Source organism: Larus michahellis, chromosome 30 (assembly GCF_964199755.1).
Source record: "Larus michahellis chromosome 30, bLarMic1.1, whole genome shotgun sequence".
Classification (NCBI taxonomy): domain Eukaryota; kingdom Metazoa; phylum Chordata; class Aves; order Charadriiformes; family Laridae; genus Larus; species Larus michahellis.
The window spans coordinates 484,618-505,095 of NC_133925.1; the positions used below are offsets into that span (position 1 = coordinate 484,618).

Genomic DNA, 20,478 nt, shown 5'->3' on the forward strand with positions numbered 1-20,478 from the left:
CGCGCGGGGGATGGCGGGAAACCGAGTCCTGGCGGGAAAATGGCGCCACCCCCGAGGGGTCACGGGGTTTATTGGGGGGCGGGATGTGGGGCAGGGCCGGGCCGGGACCCACGGAGCCGTGGGGCAGAGATGCTGTGGGGCAGGCATGTGGGGCAGAGCTGGTGTGGGACCCACGGAGCTGTGGGGCAGAGCCGGTGTGGGGCAGAGATGTGGGGCAGGGCCACTGCGGGACCCACGGAGCCGTGGGGCAGAAACGTGGGGCAGAAACGTGGGGCAGGGCCACCGTGGGACCCACGGAGCCGTGGGGCAGAGATGCTGTGGGGCAGGGAAGTGGGGCAGGGTGTGGGGCAGGGCTGCCATGGGGCAAAGCTGGAGTGGGGCAGAACCACTGTGGGACCCACAGCGCTGTGGGGCAGGGCCAGTGTGGGGCAGAGATGTGGGGCAGAGCCAGTGTGGGACCCACAGAGCTGTGGGGCAGGGCCACCATGGGGCAGAGACATGGGGCAGAGCTGGTGTGGGGCAGAGATGTGGGGCAGGGCCACCGTGGGACCCACAGAGCTGTGGGGCAGAGATGCTGTGGGGCAGGGATGTGGGGCAGAGATATGGGGCAGGGCTGCCCTGGCGCAGAGATGTGGGGCAGAGCCACTGCAGGGCCCACGGAGCCGTGGGGCGGAGCGATGGGGGAGAAATGTGGGGCAGGGTGTGGGGCAGAGCCACCGTTAGACCCGCAGTGCTGTGGGGCAGGGCTGCCATGGGGCACAGATGTGGGGCAGAGCCACTGCAGGACCCACGGAGCCGTGGGGCAGAGCTAGTGTGGGGCAGGGACGTGGGGCAGGGCCGCCATGGGGCACAGGATCCATGTCGCTGTGGGGCAGGGATGTGGGGCAGAGTCATGAGACGCACGACGCAATGGGGCAGAGCCGTGGGTCACAGGATCCATGTTGCCGTGGGGCAGGGACGTGGGGTAGAGCCACGGTGGGGCACAGGCCCCACGGCGCCGTGGGGCAGAGCTGTGGGTCCCAGCAGTCCGTGTCGCTGTGGGGCAGAGCTGTGGGTCCTTGAGCTCCCTGTCGCCGTGGGGCAGAGCCGTGGGTCCGAGGTCTCCTTCCCGCCGTGGGGCAGACCCCCAAGTCCCATCTCCCCACATCCGTGGGGCAGAACTGTGGGTCCGAGGTGTCCCTGTGGCTATGGGGCAGAGCCGTGGGGCCGAGGCTCCTTGTCGCTGTGGGGCTGAGCTGTGGGTCCCGTGGGTCTGGGCTGATGTGGGGCAGAGCCGTGGGTCTTTGAGCTCCCTGTCGCTGTGGGTCCCGGGGGGTCCCCGTCGCCGTGGGGCAGAGCCGTGGGGCCCCAGGTCTTCCCTCCGCCGTGGGGCGCGGGCCTCCCCACATCCGTGGGGCAGAGCTGTGGGTCCCACGGCGCCGTGGGGCAGAGCTGTGGGTCCGATGGCGCTGTGGGGCGGAACGGGGGGGGGGTCACAGTGAGCCCCACAGATGTGGGGCCGAGACACAAGCGCCATCTCCCCACATCCGTGGGGCAGAGCTGTGGGTCCCAGCTCCCCCCACCCCCCGACCTCGCCGTGGGGCAGAGCCGTGGGTCCCACAACGCCGTGGGGCAGACCTGTGGGTCGCACACCTCCCCCCTGCCGTGGGGCAGACCCACGAGACCCATCTCCCCACATCTATGGGGCAGAACCGCGGGTCCCAAACCCCCCCCCCAATCCCCACCGTGGGGCAGAGCCGTGGGCCCCACAACGCCGTGGGGCAGACCCACAAGATCCCTCTCCCCACGTCTATGGGGCAGAGCGGTGGCTCCCAGCCCCCCCCCCCCTCCAACCCCGCCGTGGGGCAGAGCCGTGGCTCCCCCATCCGTGGGGCAGACCCCCAACGCTCATCTCCCCACATCTATGGGGCAGACCCCCGAGTCCCGTGTCCCGTCCCCCCCCGAGCCCGTGGGGCCGAGCCGTGGGTCCCAGCCGTGGGTCGCTCACCCGCTGCCCGCCGTGGGTCGCCGCCGCCCGGCCGTGGGTCGGGGGGTCCCCGCCGTGGGTCAGGCCCCACAGAAGAGGCGGTGGATCCCCACGGCCGCCCCCCCGGCCAGCGCCACCCCCACCGTGTCCCCCAGCGCCGCCACCGCCACCGCCAGCGCCCGGCCCCACGGCGCCGCCTGCGCGACCCACACTTAGGGGGCGGACCCACAACCGCCCCACGGACCCCGCCCCACGCACCCCGCCCCCGCCCCAGACCTCCTGCCCCACATCCCCCTCGCTCTGCCCCACACCTTCCCGCCCCCTAACCCACAGCCCACCACACAGCCTGCCCCACAGCCTGCCCCACACTTAGGGGGCAGACCCACAACCACCCCATAGACCCTGCCCCACACGCCCCGCCCCTGCCCCAGATCTCCTGCCCCACATCCCTCTCGCTCTGCCCCACACCTTCCCGCCCCCGACCCACTCCCTGCCCCACACTTAGGGGGCAGACCCACAACCGCCCCATAGACCCCGCCCCACGCACCCCGCCCCCGCCCCAGACCTCCTGCCCCACATCCCCCTCGCTCCGCCCCACACCTTCCCCCCCCGACCCACAGCCCACCACACAGCCTGCCCCACAGCCTGCCCCACACTTAGGGGGCAGACCCACAACCGCCCCATAGACCCCACCCCACGCACCCCACCCCTGCCCCAGACCTCCTGCCCCACATCCCCCTCGCTCTGCCCCACACCTTCCCGCCCCCTAACCCACAGCCCACCACACAGCCTGCCCCACACTTAGGGGGCAGACCCACAACCGCCCCATAGACCCTGCCCCACGCACCCCGCCCCCGCCCCCGGCCTCCTGCCCCACATCCCTCTCGCTCTGCCCCACACCTTCCCGCCCCCTAACCCACTCCCTGCCCCACACTTAGGGGGCAGACCCACAACCGCGCCATAGACCCTGCCCCACACGCCCCGCCCCTGCACCCGGCCTCCCGCCCCATGTCCCTCTCCCTCCGCCCCACACCTTCCCGCCCCCTGACCCACAGCCCTGCCCCCCACGCCCTCCCTCGCCCCACACCTCCGCCCCACATCCCTGCCCCTCCCCAACCCCTCCCCCCACCTGCCCCACATCCCCCCGCCCCTCCCCCACCCCCTCCCTGCCCCACGTCCCCTCCCCCCCACCCCTTCCCCCACCCCACACCCCCCCACCCCACACCCCACCCCTCCCCCTCCGGCCCCACATCCCTGACCCACATCCCCGCCCCTCCCCCACCCCCTCCTCCTCCCCCCCCAGCCCCACATCCCCCCGTCCCCCGCCCCCTCCCCCACTCCCTGCCCCACATCCCCCCACCCCATGTCCCCTCCCCCACCCCCAGCCCCATATCCCCGGCCCCCCGCCCCCCAACCTGCCCCCCCGCCCCCCATCCTCCTGCCCCACACCCCACCCCCCCGCCCCACATCCCCACCCCTCCCCCACCCCCTCCCCCACCCCCAGCCCCACATCCCCCCGCCCCCCCGCCCCCCATCCCCACCCCACACCCCACCCCTCACCTCCCGCCCCCCATCCCCGCCCCTCCCCCACCCCCTCCTCCCCCCCCAGCCCCACACCCCCTTCCCCCCCCTCCCCCCGCCTGCCCCACATCCCCCCGCCCCCCGTCCCCTCCCCCACCTCCCGCCCCATATCCCCAGCCCACACCCCACCCCCCCCGCCCCACATCCCTGCCCCTCCCCCCACCCCGTCCCCCACCCCCCGCCCCCCATCCCCGCCCCACACCCCCCCCCCCGCCCCTCCCCCACCTGCTCGGCCACGTTGCTGAAGCCGCTGCCGTAGGCCCCGCCCCCCACCAGCCCCTCCCCCAGCACCAGGGCGCAGGCGGCGCCGAAGCCCGGCAGGAACCGCCCCGGCACCGCGGCCAATAGGAGCGCGGCGTTCAGCACCTGGGGGCGGGGACACGGCGGGGGGCGGGGTCACAGGGAGGGGCGGGGCCAAGGGGGCGGGGCCAAGGGGGAGAGGAGCCACCGGGGGGCGGGGCCACGGGGAGGGGGCGGGGCCGCGGGAGGGGGAGGAGCCACCGGTCGGGGGGCGGGGCCGCGAGGAGGGGGCGGGGCCAAGGGAGGGGGAGGAGCCACGGGGAGGGGGCGGGGTCACAGGGAGGGGAGGGGCCAAGGTGGGGAGGAGCCACCGGGGGCGGGGCCAAGGGGGGGCGCCACCGGGGGGCGGGGCCAGGTGGGGGGCGGGGCCGCAGGGAGGGGGCGGGGCCGCGGAAGGGGGAGGAGCCACGGTCGGGGGGTGGGGCCAGGTGGAGGGGGCGGGGCCGCGGGGAGGGGGCGGGGTCAAGGGAGGGGGAGGAGCCACCGGGGGGTGGGGCCAAGTGGAGGGGGAGGAGCCACGGGGATGGGGCGGGGCCAAGGGAGGGGCGGGGCCAAGGGAGGGGGAGGAGCCACCGGTCGGGGGGTGGGGCCAGGCGGAGGGGGCGGGGCCAGGTGGGAGGGGCGTGGCTACGAGGAGGGGGCGGGGCCCCAGAGGGGGTGGGGCCCCCGGTAAGAGAATGGGGCACAGAAAGGGGGAGGAGCCACCATGGGGGGCGGGGCCACGGGGAGGGGGCGGGGTCAAGGGAGGGGGAGGAGCCACCGGTCGGGGGGCGGGGCCACGGGTCGGAGCCACGGAGGGGGCGTGGCCACGGGGAGGGGCGGGGCTACAAGGAGGGGCGGGGCCCTGGGGCCGGGGCAATGGGGGGGGTGGAAGGGGCCGGTTGTGGGGCAGGTTATGGGGCAGGTTATGGGGCTGAGAGCGCGCTGTGGGGCAGGGGGTGGGGCAGGGCGTGGGAACTGTGGGGCAGACGTGGGGCATGCGGTTGGGGGGCGATGGGGGACGCAGGGGGCTGGTTGTGGGGCAGGTTATGGGGCGGAGAGCAGGGCGTGGGGCTGGGTGTGGGGCTGGGCGTGGGGCGGGCGTGGGGCTGCCCCACTGCGCCCCACACGCACCCCACCGGGAACAAGGTGACGGAGCACGTGTGGGGCAGGGCTGGGGGGAGGGGGGGCTATGGGTCCCGCTATGGGTCTGCCCCACACCCGTAGACCAAGGCTATAGGTGCAGCTATGGGGCAGGAATATGGGCCCTGCTATGGGTCTGCCCCACATCTCTAAGAGGGCAATGCCACGGGGCTGGCTATGGGGCAGCCTATGGGGCCGGCTATGGGGCAACACTATAGGGCAGGACTATGGGGGCGCTATGGGTCACGCTATAGGTCGGGCCATGGGTCCTACTATGGGTCACGCTGTGGGTCTGCCCCACATCTATAAGACAGCAACGCCGTGGGTCTGGCTATGGGGCAGCCTATGGAGCCGGCTACGGGCCAAGACTATGGGGCAGGGCTATGGGGTGAGCTATGGGGCAGGGCTCTGGGTCGCACTATGGGTCGCGCTATGGGTCTGCCCCACACCTGCAGCAAGGCAAACTCATGGGTCTGCCCGGGGGGCAGCCTATGGGGCAAGACTATGGGGCAGGGCTATGGGGGGGCTATGGAGGAGCTATGGGGCAGGCTATGGGTCGCGCCGTGGGTCGTGCTATGGGTCTGCCCCACACCTGCAGCAGGGAAAGCTTATGGGTCTGGCTATGGGACAACCCACGGAACAGCCTATGGGGCAGGGGCTATGGGGTGAGCTATGGGGCAGGGCTCTGGCTCGCGCTATGGGTCGCGCCGTGGGTCGCGCTATGGGTCTGCCCCACACCTGTAGCAGGGCCAGCAGCCCCACACGTCGGCAGCGGAGGCAGCGCACGGAGGAGCGGGCCAGGAAGACGCCCCCCTGGTAGATGAGCTGGTACCTGTGGGGCAGGGAGGTGTGGGGCTGCCCCACGGCGCGCCCCACGGCGCGCCCCCCACATCCCCCCCCCCCCCCCGGCCGTGGGTCTCACCAGCGGTACTGCTCGTTGTGGGTCAGGGCGGCGTCGGGGAAGTAGAGCAGCTCCAGCTGGGGGGAGATGTGGGGCTGGACCCACGGCGACCACCCCCCCCCACCCCCCCCCCCCTTCTCCTTCCCCCCCCCGGACCCACAGCGTCTGCCCCACGGCACGATGCGGCCCCACAGCGTCTGCCCCACAGCGTCTGCCCCATAGCACCTATACCAGCCCCACAGCGCCAAGTCCAGCCCCATAGCAGCTGCCCCACGGCACCCCCCAGCCCCACAGCACCCCCCAGCCCCACATCTCCCCCCATCTCCCCCCAGCCCTACGTCATCCCTGAGCCCCACATCTCCCCCCCAGCCCCATAGCACCCTCCCAGCCCCACAGCATCTGCCCCATAGCACCTACTCCAGCCCCACAACCCCCCCCAGCCCCACATCTCCCCCCCCCAGACCCATAGCACCCTCCCAGCCCCACATCTGACCCTGGCCCCACACCTCGCCCCAGCCCCACACTTCCCCAGCCCCATAGTACCCCCCCAGCCCCATAGCACCCTCCCAGCCCCATAACACCCTCCCAGCCCCACACCTCCCCAGCCCCATAGCACCCTCCCAGCCCCATAACACCCTCCCAGCCCCACACCTCCCCAGCCCCATAGCACCCTCCCAGCCCCATAACACCCTCCCAGCCCCACACCTCCCCAGCCCCATAGCACCCTCCCAGCCCCATGGCACCCTTCCAGCCCCACATCCCTCCCAGCCCCACACCTCCCCAGCCCCATAACACCCCCCCAGCCCCACACCTCCCCAGCCCCATAGCACCCTCCCAGCCCCATGGCACCCCCAGCCCCACACACCAGCCCCATAGTACCCCCCAGCCCCATAGCACCCTCCCAGCCCCACACCTCCCCACACCCACATTTCCCCAGCCCCATAGCTCCTACTCCAGCCCCATAGCACCCTCCCAGCCCCATAGCACCCTCCCAGCCCCACAGCACCCTCCCAGCCCCACACCTCCCCAGCCCCATAGCACCCTCCCAGCCCCACACCTCCCCAGCCCCATAACACCCCCCCAGCCCCACACCTCCCCAGCCCCATAGCACCCTCCCAGCCCCATAGCACTGCCCCAGCCCCACACCTCCCCAGCCCCACATATCTCCCCGGCCCCATAGTACCCCCCAGCCCCATAGCACCCTCCCAGCCCCATAACACCCTCCCAGCCCCACATCACCCTCCCAGCCCCATAGCACCCTCCCAGCCCCATAGCACCCCCCAGCCCCATAGCACCCTCCCAGCCCCATAGCACCCCCCCAGCCCCATAGCACCCTCCCAGCCCCATAGCACCCCCCAGCCCCATAGCACCCTCCCAGCCCCACAGCACCCTCCCAGCCCCATAGCACCCTCCCAGCCCCACACCTCCCCAGCCCCACATCCCTCCCAGCCCCACACCTCCCCAGCCCCATAGCACCCTCCCAGCCCCATAGCACCCTCCCAGCCCCACATCTCCCCAGCCCCATAGCACCCTCCCAGCCCCATAGCCCCCCCCAGCCCCATAGCACCCTCCCAGCCCCATAGCACCCTCCCAGCCCCACATCTCCCCAGCCCCATAGCACCCTCCCAGCCCCATAGCACCCTCCCAGCCCCACATCTCCCCAGCCCCATAGCACCCTCCCAGCCCCATAGCCCCCCCCAGCCCCATAGCACCCTCCCAGCCCCATAGCACCCTCCCAGCCCCACATCTCCCCAGCCCCATAGCACCCTCCCAGCCCCATAGCACCCTCCCAGCCCCACATCTCCCCAGCCCCATAGCACCCTCCCAGCCCCATAGCCCCCCCAGCCCCATAGCACCCTCCCAGCCCCATAGCACCCTCCCAGCCCCACATCTCCCCAGCCCCATAGCACCCTCCCAGCCCCATAGCCCCCCCCAGCCCCATAGCACCCTCCCAGCCCCATAGCACCCTCCCAGCCCCACATCTCCCCAGCCCCATAGCACCCTCCCAGCCCCATAGCACCCTCCCAGCCCCACATCTCCCCAGCCCCATAGCACCCTCCCAGCCCCATAGCCCCCCCCAGCCCCATAGCACCCTCCCAGCCCCACATCTCCCCAGCCCCATAGCACCCTCCCAGCCCCATAGCACCCTCCCAGCCCCACATCTCCCCAGCCCCATAGCACCCTCCCAGCCCCATAGCCCCCCCCAGCCCCATAGCACCCTCCCAGCCCCATAGCACCCTCCCAGCCCCACATCTCCCCAGCCCCATAGCACCCTCCCAGCCCCATAGCCCCCCCCAGCCCCATAGCACCCTCCCAGCCCCATAGCACCCTCCCAGCCCCACATCTCCCCAGCCCCATAGCACCCTCCCAGCCCCATAGCACCCTCCCAGCCCCACATCTCCCCAGCCCCATAGCACCCTCCCAGCCCCATAGCCCCCCCCAGCCCCATAGCACCCTCCCAGCCCCACATCTCCCCAGCCCCATAGCACCCTCCCAGCCCCATAGCACCCTCCCAGCCCCACATCTCCCCAGCCCCATAGCACCCTCCCAGCCCCATAGCCCCCCCCAGCCCCATAGCACCCTCCCAGCCCCATAGCACCCTCCCAGCCCCACATCTCCCCAGCCCCATAGCACCCTCCCAGCCCCATAGCCCCCCCCAGCCCCATAGCACCCTCCCAGCCCCATAGCACCCTCCCAGCCCCACATCTCCCCAGCCCCATAGCACCCTCCCAGCCCCATAGCACCCTCCCAGCCCCACATCTCCCCAGCCCCATAGCACCCTCCCAGCCCCATAGCCCCCCCCAGCCCCATAGCACCCTCCCAGCCCCACATCTCCCCAGCCCCATAGCACCCTCCCAGCCCCATAGCACCCTCCCAGCCCCACATCTCCCCAGCCCCACATCCCTCCCAGCCCCATAGCCCCCCCCAGCCCCATAGCACCCTCCCAGCCCCATAGCACCCTCCCAGCCCCACATCTCCCCAGCCCCATAGCACCCTCCCAGCCCCATAGCCCCCCCCAGCCCCATAGCACCCTCCCAGCCCCATAGCACCCTCCCAGCCCCACATCTCCCCAGCCCCATAGCACCCTCCCAGCCCCATAGCCCCCCCCAGCCCCATAGCACCCTCCCAGCCCCATAGCACCCTCCCAGCCCCACATCTCCCCAGCCCCATAGCACCCTCCCAGCCCCATAGCCCCCCCCAGCCCCATAGCACCCTCCCAGCCCCATAGCACCCTCCCAGCCCCACATCTCCCCAGCCCCATAGCACCCTCCCAGCCCCATAGCCCCCCCCAGCCCCATAGCACCCTCCCAGCCCCATAGCACCCTCCCAGCCCCACATCTCCCCAGCCCCATAGCACCCTCCCAGCCCCATAGCCCCCCCCAGCCCCATAGCACCCTCCCAGCCCCATAGCACCCTCCCAGCCCCACATCTCCCCAGCCCCATAGCCCCCCCCAGCCCCACACCCCCGCCCCACACACCAGCCCCTGGTTGATGAAGTACTCGGCGAAGTAGACGACGGCCAATGGGGCGGCCTGGGGCAGCGCCGCCTGGGGGCGGGGCCACGGCGGCACGTGGGGGTCACGTGGGGGTCACGTGGGGTCACGTGGGGTCACGGGGTCAGCCCCGCCCCGCCCCCACCCCAGCCCAGCCCCACAACCAGCCCCCAGCCCCATAGCGACCCCCCGCCCCATAGCACCCGCCCCAGCCCCACACGTGTGCCCCTGCCCCACATCTCCCCCCTGCCCCACACATGCCCCCCAGCCCCACACGTCTCCCCAGCCCCACACCTCCCCAGACCCACATTTCCCCAGCCCCATAGCTCCTACTCCAGCCCCATAGCACCCTCCCAGCCCCACACCTCCCCAGACCCATAGCACCCTCCCAGCCCCACAACCACCCCCAGCCCCATAGCGCCCACCCCAGCCCCACAACCACCCCCCAGCCCCACAGCGACCCCCAGCCCCATAGCACGCCCCAGCCCCACATCTCCCGCCCAGCCCCACACGTCCCCAGCCCCACCCGTATCCCCCCAGCCCCACATCCCTTCGCCCTGCCCCACACATCCCCACCCCACACCTCCCCCCAGCCCCATAGCACCCCCCCAGCCCCACACGTGTCCCCCTGCCCCACATCTCCCCCCTGCCCCACACATGTCCCCCAGCCCCACACGTCTCCCCAGCCCCATAGCGCCCACCCGAACCCCACAACCACCCCCCAGCCCCATAGCACGCCCCAGCCTCACATCTCCCACCCTGCCCCACACATGCCCCCCAGCCCCACACGTCTCCCTAGCCCCATAGCGCCCACCCCAGCCCAACCACCCCCCAGCCCCATAGCACGCCCCAGCCCCACATCTCCCACCCTGCCCCACACATGCCCCCCAGCCCCACACGTCTCCCTAGCCCCATAGCGCCCACCCCAGCCCAACCACCCCCCAGCCCCATAGCATGCCCCAGCCCCACATCTCCCACCCAGCCCCACACGTCTCCAGCCCCACCTGTACCCCCCCAGCCCCACATCCCTTTGCCCTGCCCCACACCTCCCCACCCCACACCTCCCCCCAGCCCCATAGCACCCCCCCAGCCCCACACGTGTCCCCCTGCCCCACATCTCCCCCCTGCCCCACACATGTCCCCCAGCCCCACACGTCTCCCCAGCCCCATAGCGCCCACCCGAACCCCACAACCACCCCCCAGCCCCATAGCACCCTCCCAGCCCCACATATCTCCCCAGCCCCATAGTACCTGCCCCATAGCACCCACCCCAGCCCCACAACCACCCCCCAGCCCCATAGCACCCCCCAGCCCCATAGCACGCCCCAGCCCCACATCTCCCGCCCAGCCCCACACATCCCCAGCCCCACCTGTACCCCCCAGCCCCACGTCCCTTCACCCTGCCCCACACCTCCCCCCAGCCCCATAGCACCCCCCCAGCCCCATAGGACACCTCCAGCCCCACATCTCCCCCCACATCCCCCCCCCCGGGCCCCTGCCCCACCTTGGCCACCTGCCATCGCTCCCCCGCCGTCAGCCCCCCGCCGTGGGGCAGCGCCGTGGGGCACGGGGGGGGCCCCAGCAGGAAGAAGTAGCTGTTGGGGGGCAGAAATGGGGGGGGGGGGTATCTCGGTGTGGGGCTGCCCCATAGATTGGCCCCACAAGCGGCAGAGAGGGAGAGCTAGGACCCATAGCTCTGCCCCACATCCCTGCCCCACAGCGCCATGGACCCCCGGGACCCATAGATCTGCCCCACATGCCTGCCCCACGGTGACATGGGGCCTTGGGACCCACAGATGTGCCCCATAGATCTGCCTCACGGCCTGCCCCATAGCGACACGGACCCTCGGGGCCCACATCCCGCCCCATATCCCTGCCCCATGGATCTGCCCCACAGCAGCATGGAGACCCCTGCGACACCCCACCCCACGGCTCTGCCCCACACCCCCCACATCCCGCCCCACATCCCTGCCCCACAGCGACATGGAACTCCGGGACCCACCCCCCGCCCCACATCCCTGCCCCACAGACTGCCCCACATCCCTGCCCCACAGACTGCCCCACAGCACCCGCCCCACATCCCTGCCCCACAGACTGCCCCACAGCACTCCCCCTGCCCCACATCCCTGCCCCATAGACTGACCCACTGCACCCGCCCCACATCCCGCCCCACATCCCTGCCCCACAGCACCCACCCCACACCCCCGCCCCACATCCCTGCCCCATAGGCTGCCCCACAGCACCCGCCCCACACCCCCGCCCCACATCCCTGCCCCATAGGCTGCCCCACAGCACCCGCCCCACATCCCACCCCACATCCCTGCCCCACAGACTGCCCCACAGCACCCCCCCGCCCCACATCCCTGCCCCATAGGCTGCCCCACAGCACCTGCCCCACATCCCACCCCACATCCCTGCCCCATAGGCTGACCCACACCACCCGCCCCACATCCCACCCCACATCCCTGCCCCATAGGCTGACCCACACCACCCGCCCCACATCCCACCCCACATCCCTGCCCCATAGGCTGCCCCACAGCACCCGCCCCACCCCCCCGCCCCCCATTGCTGCCCCCCCGCCCCCCGGCGGTACCTGAGGAGGGTGATGTGGGGCAGGAGGAGGCCGGGCAGGACGGCGTGGGGCAGGGACAGCCCCGCCTGCAGCAGCGCCCCATAACCCAGCGCCCCCCCCAGCCCCGCCGCCCCCGTCCCCGACGACCAGCACGCGACCCCCAACCTGGGCCAGACCCACACATCGACCCATAGAGCGACCCACGGACCGCCCCACAGCGCCCCGACCCACGGACCGCCCCATAGCGCCCCGACCCACGGACGGAGCGCCCCCTAAGTCGGCGCCCCCCCCGCCCCAGAGCTGCGACGCGCGACCCCCAACCTGCCACCGACCCATAGATTGACCCCTAGAGCGACCCACAGACCGACCCATAGCGCCCTGACCCACATCTTAGCCCGGCCCCACACCGCCCCCCCAGCCCCATAGCGTCCCCCCAGCCCCATGTCCCCCCCCAGCCCCCTATCCCCACAGAACCCCCTACCCCATAGCACCCCCCAGCCCCACATCACCCCCCAGCCCCACATCACCCCCCTGCCCCACAGCACCCCCCAGCCCCATAGCAGCCCCCAGCCCCACAGCGTCCCCCCAGCCCCACAGACCACCCCCTGCCCCACAGCGTCCCCCCAGCCCCATAGCACCCCTTGCCCCATGGCACCCCCAGCCCCACATCACCCTCCCCCAGCCCCATAGCATGTCCTCAGCCCCATAGCATGTCCCCAGCCCCATAACGTTCTCCTAGCCCCATAGCGTGGCCCCAGCCCCATAGCATCGCCCCTGCCCCATAGAATGTCCCCAGGCCTATAGTGTCCCGCTTGCCCCATAGCGTTCCCCCAGCCCCATAGAATGCCCCCTGCCCCATATGCCCCGCCCAGCCCCATAGCATGTCCGCAGCCCCATAGCGTCCCCCCAGCCCCATAGCGTCCCCCCAGCCCCACGGCGCCGCCTGCCCCACACGTACCGGGGGTATTGGGAGGCCAGTCCCAGGAACGTCACCTCCCCCAGCCCCGAGGCCGCGCTGGCCAGAACCACCCCTGGGGGGCAGCCCCACACGTCAGCCCTGCCCCACACATCCCCCCCGACCCACACATCCTCCCCTCTGACCCACACGTCAGCCCTGCCCCACACATCCCCCCGACCCACACGTCAGCCCTGCCCCACACATCCCCCCCTCTGACCCACACGTCAGCCCTGCCCCACACATCCCCCCCTGACCCACACGTCAGCCCTGCCCCACACATCCCCCTCTGCCCCACACATCCCCCCCTCTGACCCACACGTCAGCCCTGCCCCACACATCCCCCCCTCTGACCCACACGTCAGCCCTGCCCCACACATCCCCCTCTGCCCCACACATGCCCCCCTCTGACCCACATGTCAACCCTGCCCCACACATCCTCCCCCGACCCACACGTCAGCCCTGCCCCACACATCCCCCCCTGACCCACACGTCAGCCCTGCCCCACACATCCCCCCCGACCCACACGTCCCCAGCCCCACATCCCTCCCCCGCCCCACACCTCCCCCCAGCCCCACATCCCTCCCCCTGCCCCACACCTCCCCCCCCGCCCCACACGTCCCCAGCCCCACATCTCCCCCCCAGCCCCACACATCCCCAGCCCCACATCCCTCCCCCGCCCCACAACGTCCCCAGCCCCACATCCCTCCCCCTGCCCCACACCTCCCCTCCCGCCCCACACGCCCCCAGCCCCACACGCACCCCCCAGGCTGAGGGCGCTGCCCGCGGCCGCCGCCACGAGGCCGAAGCTGCCCCACGCGCAGAGAGCGGCCGCCACCACGCGGGAGCTGGGGGGCAGGACGGGGGGCGTCGGGGGGCCGCCTGCCCCACACCTCCCCCTGCCCCACGGCCTGCCCCACACACCCCCCCCCACCCGACACATCCCGCTGCCCCACGGCCTGCCAAACACATCCCTCCCGCCCCACACAACCCCCCACCCCCACCCCACGGCCTGCCCCACACATCCCCCCCACCCCCTGCCCCACACATCCCCCTGCCCCACACCTCCCCCTGCCCCACACGTCCCCCTGCCCCACACACCCTCCCCCCGCCCCACACAACCCCCCACCCCCACCCCATGGCCTGCCCCACACATCCCCCCCGCCCCACACATCCCCCTGCCCCACGGCCTGCCCCACACACCCTCCCCCCGCCCCACACATCCCCCCCAGCCCCACCCCACGCATCCCCCTGCCCCACGGCCTGCCCCACACATCCCCCCCGCCCCACACAACCCCCCCACCCCACACGTCCCCCTGCCCCACACATCCCCCCCCACCCCACACATCCCCCTGCCCCACACATCCCCCTGCCCCACAGCCTGCCCCACACATCCCTCCCGCTCCACACAACCCCCCACCCCCACCCCACGGCCTGCCCCACACATCCCCCCCCACCCCACACATCCCCCTGCCCCACACATCCTCCTGCCCTACGGCCTGCCCCACACACCCTCCCCCTGCCCCACGCATCCCCCCACCCCCACCCCACGCATCCCCCTGCCCCACGGCCTGCCCCACACACCCTCCCCACCCCACACATCCCCCTGCCCCACACGTCCCCCTGCCCCACAGCCTGCCCCACACATCCCCCCCCCACCCCACGCATCCCCCTGCCCCACGGCCTGCCCCACACACCCTCCCCCCGCCCCACACAACCCCCCACCCCCACCCCACACATCCCCCTGCCCCACACACCCCCCTGCCCCACAGCCTGCCCCACACATCGCTCCCGCCCCACACAACCCCCCACCCCCACCCCATGGCCTGCCCCACATATCCCCCCCACCCCACACATCCCCCTGCCCTACACATCCCCCCCCACCCCACACATCCCCCTGCCCCACACACCCCCCTGCCCCATGGCCTGCCCCACACATCCCCCCCGCCCCACACAACCCCCCACCCCCACACATCCCCCTGCCCCACACATCCCCCCCCACCCCACACATCCCCCCCACCCCACGCATCCCCCCGCCCCACGGCCTGCCCCACACGTCCCTCCCACCCCACACTTCCCCCCACTCCTGCCCCACAACCTGCCCCACGCATCCCTCCCGCCCCACACAACTCCCCGCCCCCACCCCACGGCCTGCCCCACACATCCCCCCTGACCCCCACCCCACGGCCTGCCCCACACATCCCCCTGCCCCACGGCCTGCCCCACACATCCCTCCCCCTGCCCCACACAACCCCCCACCCCCACCCCACGGCCTGCCCCACACATTGCTCCTGCCCTACAGCCTGCCCCCCCCATCCCTCCCGCCCCACACTTTCCCCCACTCCTGCCCCACAACCTGCCCCACGCATCCCCCCCCACCCCCACCCCACGGCCTGCCCCACACATCCCCCCCCGCCCCACACATCCCCCCACCCCACAACCTGCCCCACGCAACCCCCCACCCCACAGCCTGCCGCGCACATCCCCCACCTGCCCCACACTTCCCTCCCACCCCACGGCCTGCCCCACACCTCCCCCTGCCCCACACATCCCCCCCCCGCCCCCCAGCCGTTACTTGTAGGGCAGGAGGTGGATGACGAAAGGAGCCGCCAGTTTGATGAGGAGGGTGGGCAGGATGTCGGCCAGCAGCACGGCCTGCGCCCCACAAGTTGTGGGGCGGACCCACAAGTTAGGGGGCAGACCCACAAACAGGGGGCAGAGCCGCAGAGGGGGGTGACCCATAGATCACGGGGGACCCATAGATCGGGGGGGGGGGGGGGGGGGCGGCCCGTGGATGGGGGGAGACCCAGGGTGGGGGGCGGACCCACAAGTTGTGGGGCGGACCCACAAGTTAGGGGGCGGACCCACAAACGGGGGGGCAGACCCATAGAGGGGGGTGACCCATAGATCGGGGGGGGGGGGGGGGCGGCCCGTGGAGAAGGAGTGTGACCCACAGAGGGGGGGCAGCCCCACAAGTTATGGGGCAGCCCCATGGGCAGGGGGCAGCCCCACAGATTGGGGGCAGACACAGGGGTTGGGGGGCAGCCCCACAGATGGGGGGCAGCCCCGCAGAAAGGGCGGGGGGGGGGGGGTGACCCATAGAACTGCCCACCCCCCGCCCCCCTCCCGCCGCCGTGGGGCGGCCCCATAGAACCACCCCCTTTGGCCCCTCCCCCACCCCTGAAGCCCCGCCCCCCGTGGCCCCTCCTCCCTAATGGCCCCTCCCCCACCCCAAACTCCGCCCCCTTTTGGCCCCTCCCACGCCCCACCCCCTCAAGCCCCGCCCCCACCCTGTGGCCCCTCCCCCTTTTGGCCCCGCCCCCACCCCAAGCCCCACCCCCTTCCCCCCTCCTGGCCCCGCCCCCACCCCCGCAAGCCCCGCCCCCACCCCCTTTAGCCCCGCCCCCTTCCCCCTTTTAGCCCCTCCCCCACTCCTTGAGCCCCTCCCCCCTTTTTTGCCCCTCCCCCACCCCTCAAGCCCCGCCCTCACCCCTTTGGCCCCTCCTCCCTTACGGCCCCGCCCCCACCCCAAACCCCACCCCCCTTTAGCCCCTCCCCCACCCGTGCCCCCCCTTTTGCCCCTCCCCCACCCACGCCCCATCCCCTCAAGCCCCGCCCCCACCCCAAACCACACCCCCTCAAGCCCCTCCCCCTTCCGCCTTTGAGCCCCTCCCCCACCCCCGCAAGCCCCGCCCCCTTTAGCCCCTCCCCCACCCCGTGGCCCCTCCCCCCTTTTAGCCCCGCCCCCACCCCAAGCCCCACCCCCTTTAGCCCCTCCCCCACCCTGTGCCCCCACCTCCTTTAGCCCCGACCCCACCCCAAACCCCACCCCCTCGAGCCCCTCCCCCACCCCCCGCCCCACCCCCTCAAGCCCCTCCCCCTTCCCCCCTTTTAGCCCCTCCCCCACTCCTTGAGCCCCGCCCCCACCCCGTGGCCCCTCCCCCCTTTTTTGCCCCTCCCCCACCCCCTTTAGCCCCTCCCCCTTCTGGCCCCTCCCCCACCCCTTTGGCCCCTCCCCCCTTTTGGCCCCGCCCCCACCCCAAACCCCACCCCCCTTTAGCCCCTCCCCCTCCCCGTGGCCCCTCCCCCCTTTTGCCCCTCCCCCACCCACGCCCCACCCCCTCAAGCCCCTCCCCCACCCCCTTTAGCCCCGCCCCCACCCCAAACCCCACCCCCTCGAGCCCCTCCCCACGTGGCCCCTCCCCCACCCCCCGCCCCACCCCCTCAAGCCCCTCCCCCACCCCCTTTAGCCCCTCCCCCACCCCCTTTAGCCCCTCCCCCTTCTGGCCCCTCCCCCACTCCAACCCCCAGCCCTTTAGGCCCCGCCCCCACCCAAACCCCACCCCCCCTTTGGCCCCGCCCCCGGCCCCGCCCCTCACCCCGGTCGATTGGGGGTTGCAGTCGAAGGCGGAGCCGTTGCTCCCGGGGGGCTGTGGGGCAGAGACGTGGGGCAGGTGTGGGGCAGGTGTGGGGCAGACGGTCGGGGGGCAACGGGGGGGGGGGGGGAAGGGGCCGGTTGTGGGGCTGGGGGCTGGTTGTGGGGCTGAGGGCAGGCGGTGGGGCAGGGGGTGGGGCAGCCCCCCGAGGGACATGTGGGGCTGGGGGACGCGGGGGGCAGGGGGGACGTGTGGGGCAGGGGGTGGATGTGTGGGGCTGGGGGGGACGTGTGGGGCAGGGCTGACGTGGGGCAGAGGGAAGGAAGTGTAGGGCAGGTGGTACGTGTGGGGCAGGGGGGACGTGTGGGGCAGGGGGAACGTGTAGGGCAGAGAGGTGGATATATGGGGCTGGAGAAGATGTGTGGTGCAGAAAGAGACGTGTGGGGCAGGGCTGACATGTGGGGCAGAGGGGGATGTGTGGGGCAGAGGGGGATGTGTGGGGCAGAGAGTGGGATGTGTGGGGCAGAGGGGGATGTGTGGGGCAGAGAGTGGGATGTGTGGGGCAGAGGAGAGGATGTGTGGGTCAGGGGAGACGTGTGGGTCAGAGGGAGGGATGTGTGGGGCAGGGGGAATGTGTGGGGCAGAGGGGGGGATCTGTGGGGCTGGGGGGTATCTGTGGGGCAGGGCTGACGTGGGGCAGAGGGGAGGAAGTGTAGGGCAGGTGGTGGATGTGTGGGGCAGGGGGACGTGTGGGGCAGAGGGAGGGATCTGCGGGGCAGAAGAGACGTGTGGGTCAGAGGGAGATGTGTGGGCCAGGGGAGGATGTGTGGGGCTGGGGGGGACGTGTGGGGCAGGGGGGACGTGTGCATCAGAGGGGGATGTGTGGGGCACGGGAGGATGTGTGGGGCAGAGAGGTGGATGTCTGGGGCTGGGGGGGACGTGTGGGTCAGAGGGGGGGATGTGTGGGGCAGGGGGTGGATGTCTGGGGCTGGGGGGGACGTGTGGGGCAGAGAGAGATGTGTGGGGCAGGGGGGCACGTGTGGGTCAGAGGGGGGGATGTGTGGGGCAGGGGGTGGATGTCTGGGGCTGGGCGGGATGTATGGGGCAGGGGGCACGTGTGGGGCGGGGGTGGATGTATGGGGCTGGGGGGGATGTATGGGGCAGGAGGCACGTGTGGGGCGGGGGTGGATGTATGGGGCTGGGGGGGATGTATGGGGCAGGGGGGACGTGTGGGGCAGGGGGGACGTGTGGGGCGCCCCACCTGCCCGGGCCGCGCCGTGGGGGGCTGCAGGAGGTCGCGGGCGGCGCTGAGCATCACCACGTAGGGCAGGTTGTTGCAGAGCCCCAGCAGCCTGTGGGGAGACGCCGTGGGGCAGGACGTGTGGGGCAGGACGTGTGGGGCGGGGACGTGTGGGGCGGGGACGTGTGGGGCGGGGAGGACTCACCAAAAGGCGGCTCCGTCCCTCCAGCGCTCGGCCGGCGGCGGGGCCGGGGGGGGCGCGTCTGTGGGGAGAGGATCAGTGGGGTGGGGGGGAACTGTGGGGCTGGGTGTGGGGCAAGGGGTGGAAGTGTGGGGCAGGTTATGGGGCAGGGGCCAGTTATGGAGCAGGTTATAGGGCAGGGGCCGGTTGTGGGGCCGGTTATGGGTCAGGGGCCGGTTGTGGGGCCGGGGCCAGTTGTGGGGCAGGCTATGGGTCAGGGGCTGGTTGTGGGGCAGGCTATGGGGCAGGGGCCAGTTGTGGGGTAGGCTGTGGGGCAGGGGCCAGTTGTGGAGCACGCTATGGGGCAGGGGCCGGTTGTGGAGCACGCTATGGGGCAGGGGCCGGTTGTGGGGCAGGGGCCGGTTGTGGGGCAGGCTGTGGGGCAGGCTATGGGTCAGGGGCCGGTTGTGGGGCAGGCTGTGGGGCAGGGGCCAGTTGTGGGGCCAGTTGTGGGGCCGGTTGTGGGTCAGGGGCCGGTTGTGGGGCCGGGGCCGGTTGTGGGGCAGGCTATGGGTCAGGGGCTGGTTGTGGGGCAGGCTATGGGGCAGGGGCCAGTTGTGGGGCAGGCTATGGGTCAGGGGCCGGTTGTGGGGCAGGCTATGGGGCAGGCTATGGGGCAGGGGCTGGTTGTGGGGTAGGCTGTGGGGCAGGGGCCGGTTGTGGGGCCGGTTATGGGTCAGGGGCCGGTTGTGGGGCAGGCTATGGGGCAGGGGCCGGTTGTGGGGCAGGCTGTGGGGCAGGGGCCAGTTGTGGGGCAGGCTATGGGGCAGGCTGTGGGGCAGGGGCCAGTTGTGGGGCAGGCTGTGGGGCAGGGGCCGGTTGTGGGGCAGGTTATGGGGCAGGTTATGGGTCAGGGGCCGGTTGTGGGGCAGGCTATGGGGCAGGCTATGGGTCAGGGGCTGGTTGTGGGGCAGGCTATGGGGCAGGGGCTGGTTGTGGGGTAGGCTGTGGGGCAGGGGCCGGTTTTGGGGCCGGTTGTGGGGCAGGTTATGGGTCAGGGGCCGGTTGTGGGGCAGGCTATGGGGCAGGGGCCGGTTGTGGGGCAGGCTGTGGGGCAGGGGCCGGTTGTGGGGCAGGCTATGGGGCAGGCTATGGGGCAGGGGCCGGTTGTGGGGCAGGCTATGGGTCAGGGGCCAGTTGTGGGGCAGGCTATGGGGCAGGCTATGGGGCAGGGGCTGGTTGTGGGGTAGGCTGTGGGGCAGGGGCCGGTTGTGGGGCAGGCTGTGGGGCAGGCTATGGGTCAGGGTCCGGTTGTGGGGCAGGCTGTGGGGCAGGGGCCGGTTGTGGGGTAGGCTATGGGTCAGGGGCCGGTTGTGGGGCAGGCTATGGGGCAGAGACCGGTTGTGGGGCAGGCTATGGGGCAGGTTATGGGTCAGGGGCCGGTTGTGGGGCAGGCTGTGGGGCAGGCTATGGGGCAGAGGCCGGTTGTGGGGCAGGCTATGGGGCAGGCTGTGGGGCCGGGGCCGGTTGTGGGGCCGGGGCCGGTCCCGGGTCTCACCCGGCAGCAGCGGCTCCTCCTCCGCCATGGCTGACGGGTCACGTGACTGCGCTCCCACGTGACCGCCCCGCGCCCCCACGTGACCCCCACACCGTCACGTGACACCGTCACCTCCCCTCACGTGACCCCCCACCGGCGCATGCGCGGAGGGACCCTCCGCCATTTTGTGACCCCCCTCTTTCCCCCTCAGGCCGCCATTTTGTGCCCCTCCCCCTTCTCCCCTCCGCCCGCC

The 20,478-nt window shown here is 72.4% G+C and overlaps 1 protein-coding gene across 11 annotated transcripts; it reads right to left on the reverse strand.

Moving 5' to 3' along the window:
* Positions 1-40: 40 nt before the first annotated feature.
* CLN3 (CLN3 lysosomal/endosomal transmembrane protein, battenin) lies at positions 41-20,347 on the reverse strand. 11 transcript variants are annotated; one of them, XM_074567928.1, is made up of 15 exons: positions 20,247-20,347; positions 18,713-18,770; positions 18,529-18,619; positions 17,271-17,321; positions 15,467-15,546; positions 13,654-13,739; positions 12,895-12,967; positions 11,958-12,101; positions 10,869-10,959; positions 9,350-9,418; positions 5,892-5,947; positions 5,708-5,801; positions 3,773-3,913; positions 1,988-2,163; positions 1,311-1,448 (listed from the first exon to the last, which is right to left on the reverse strand). In XM_074567928.1, exons 1-14 carry the CDS (start codon positions 20,272-20,274, stop codon positions 2,047-2,049), a joined length of 1,179 nt encoding a protein of 392 aa, XP_074424029.1. In that variant the 5' UTR covers positions 20,275-20,347; the 3' UTR covers positions 1,311-1,448; positions 1,988-2,046. The 11 variants fall into 11 exon arrangements, with proteins under 11 accessions (XP_074424023.1, XP_074424025.1, XP_074424024.1 ...); XM_074567922.1 differs by lacking the exon at positions 13,654-13,739 and having other exon boundaries at positions 41-1,448; XM_074567924.1 differs by lacking the exon at positions 12,895-12,967 and having other exon boundaries at positions 41-1,448; positions 11,958-12,022.
* Positions 20,348-20,478: the final 131 nt, after the last annotated feature.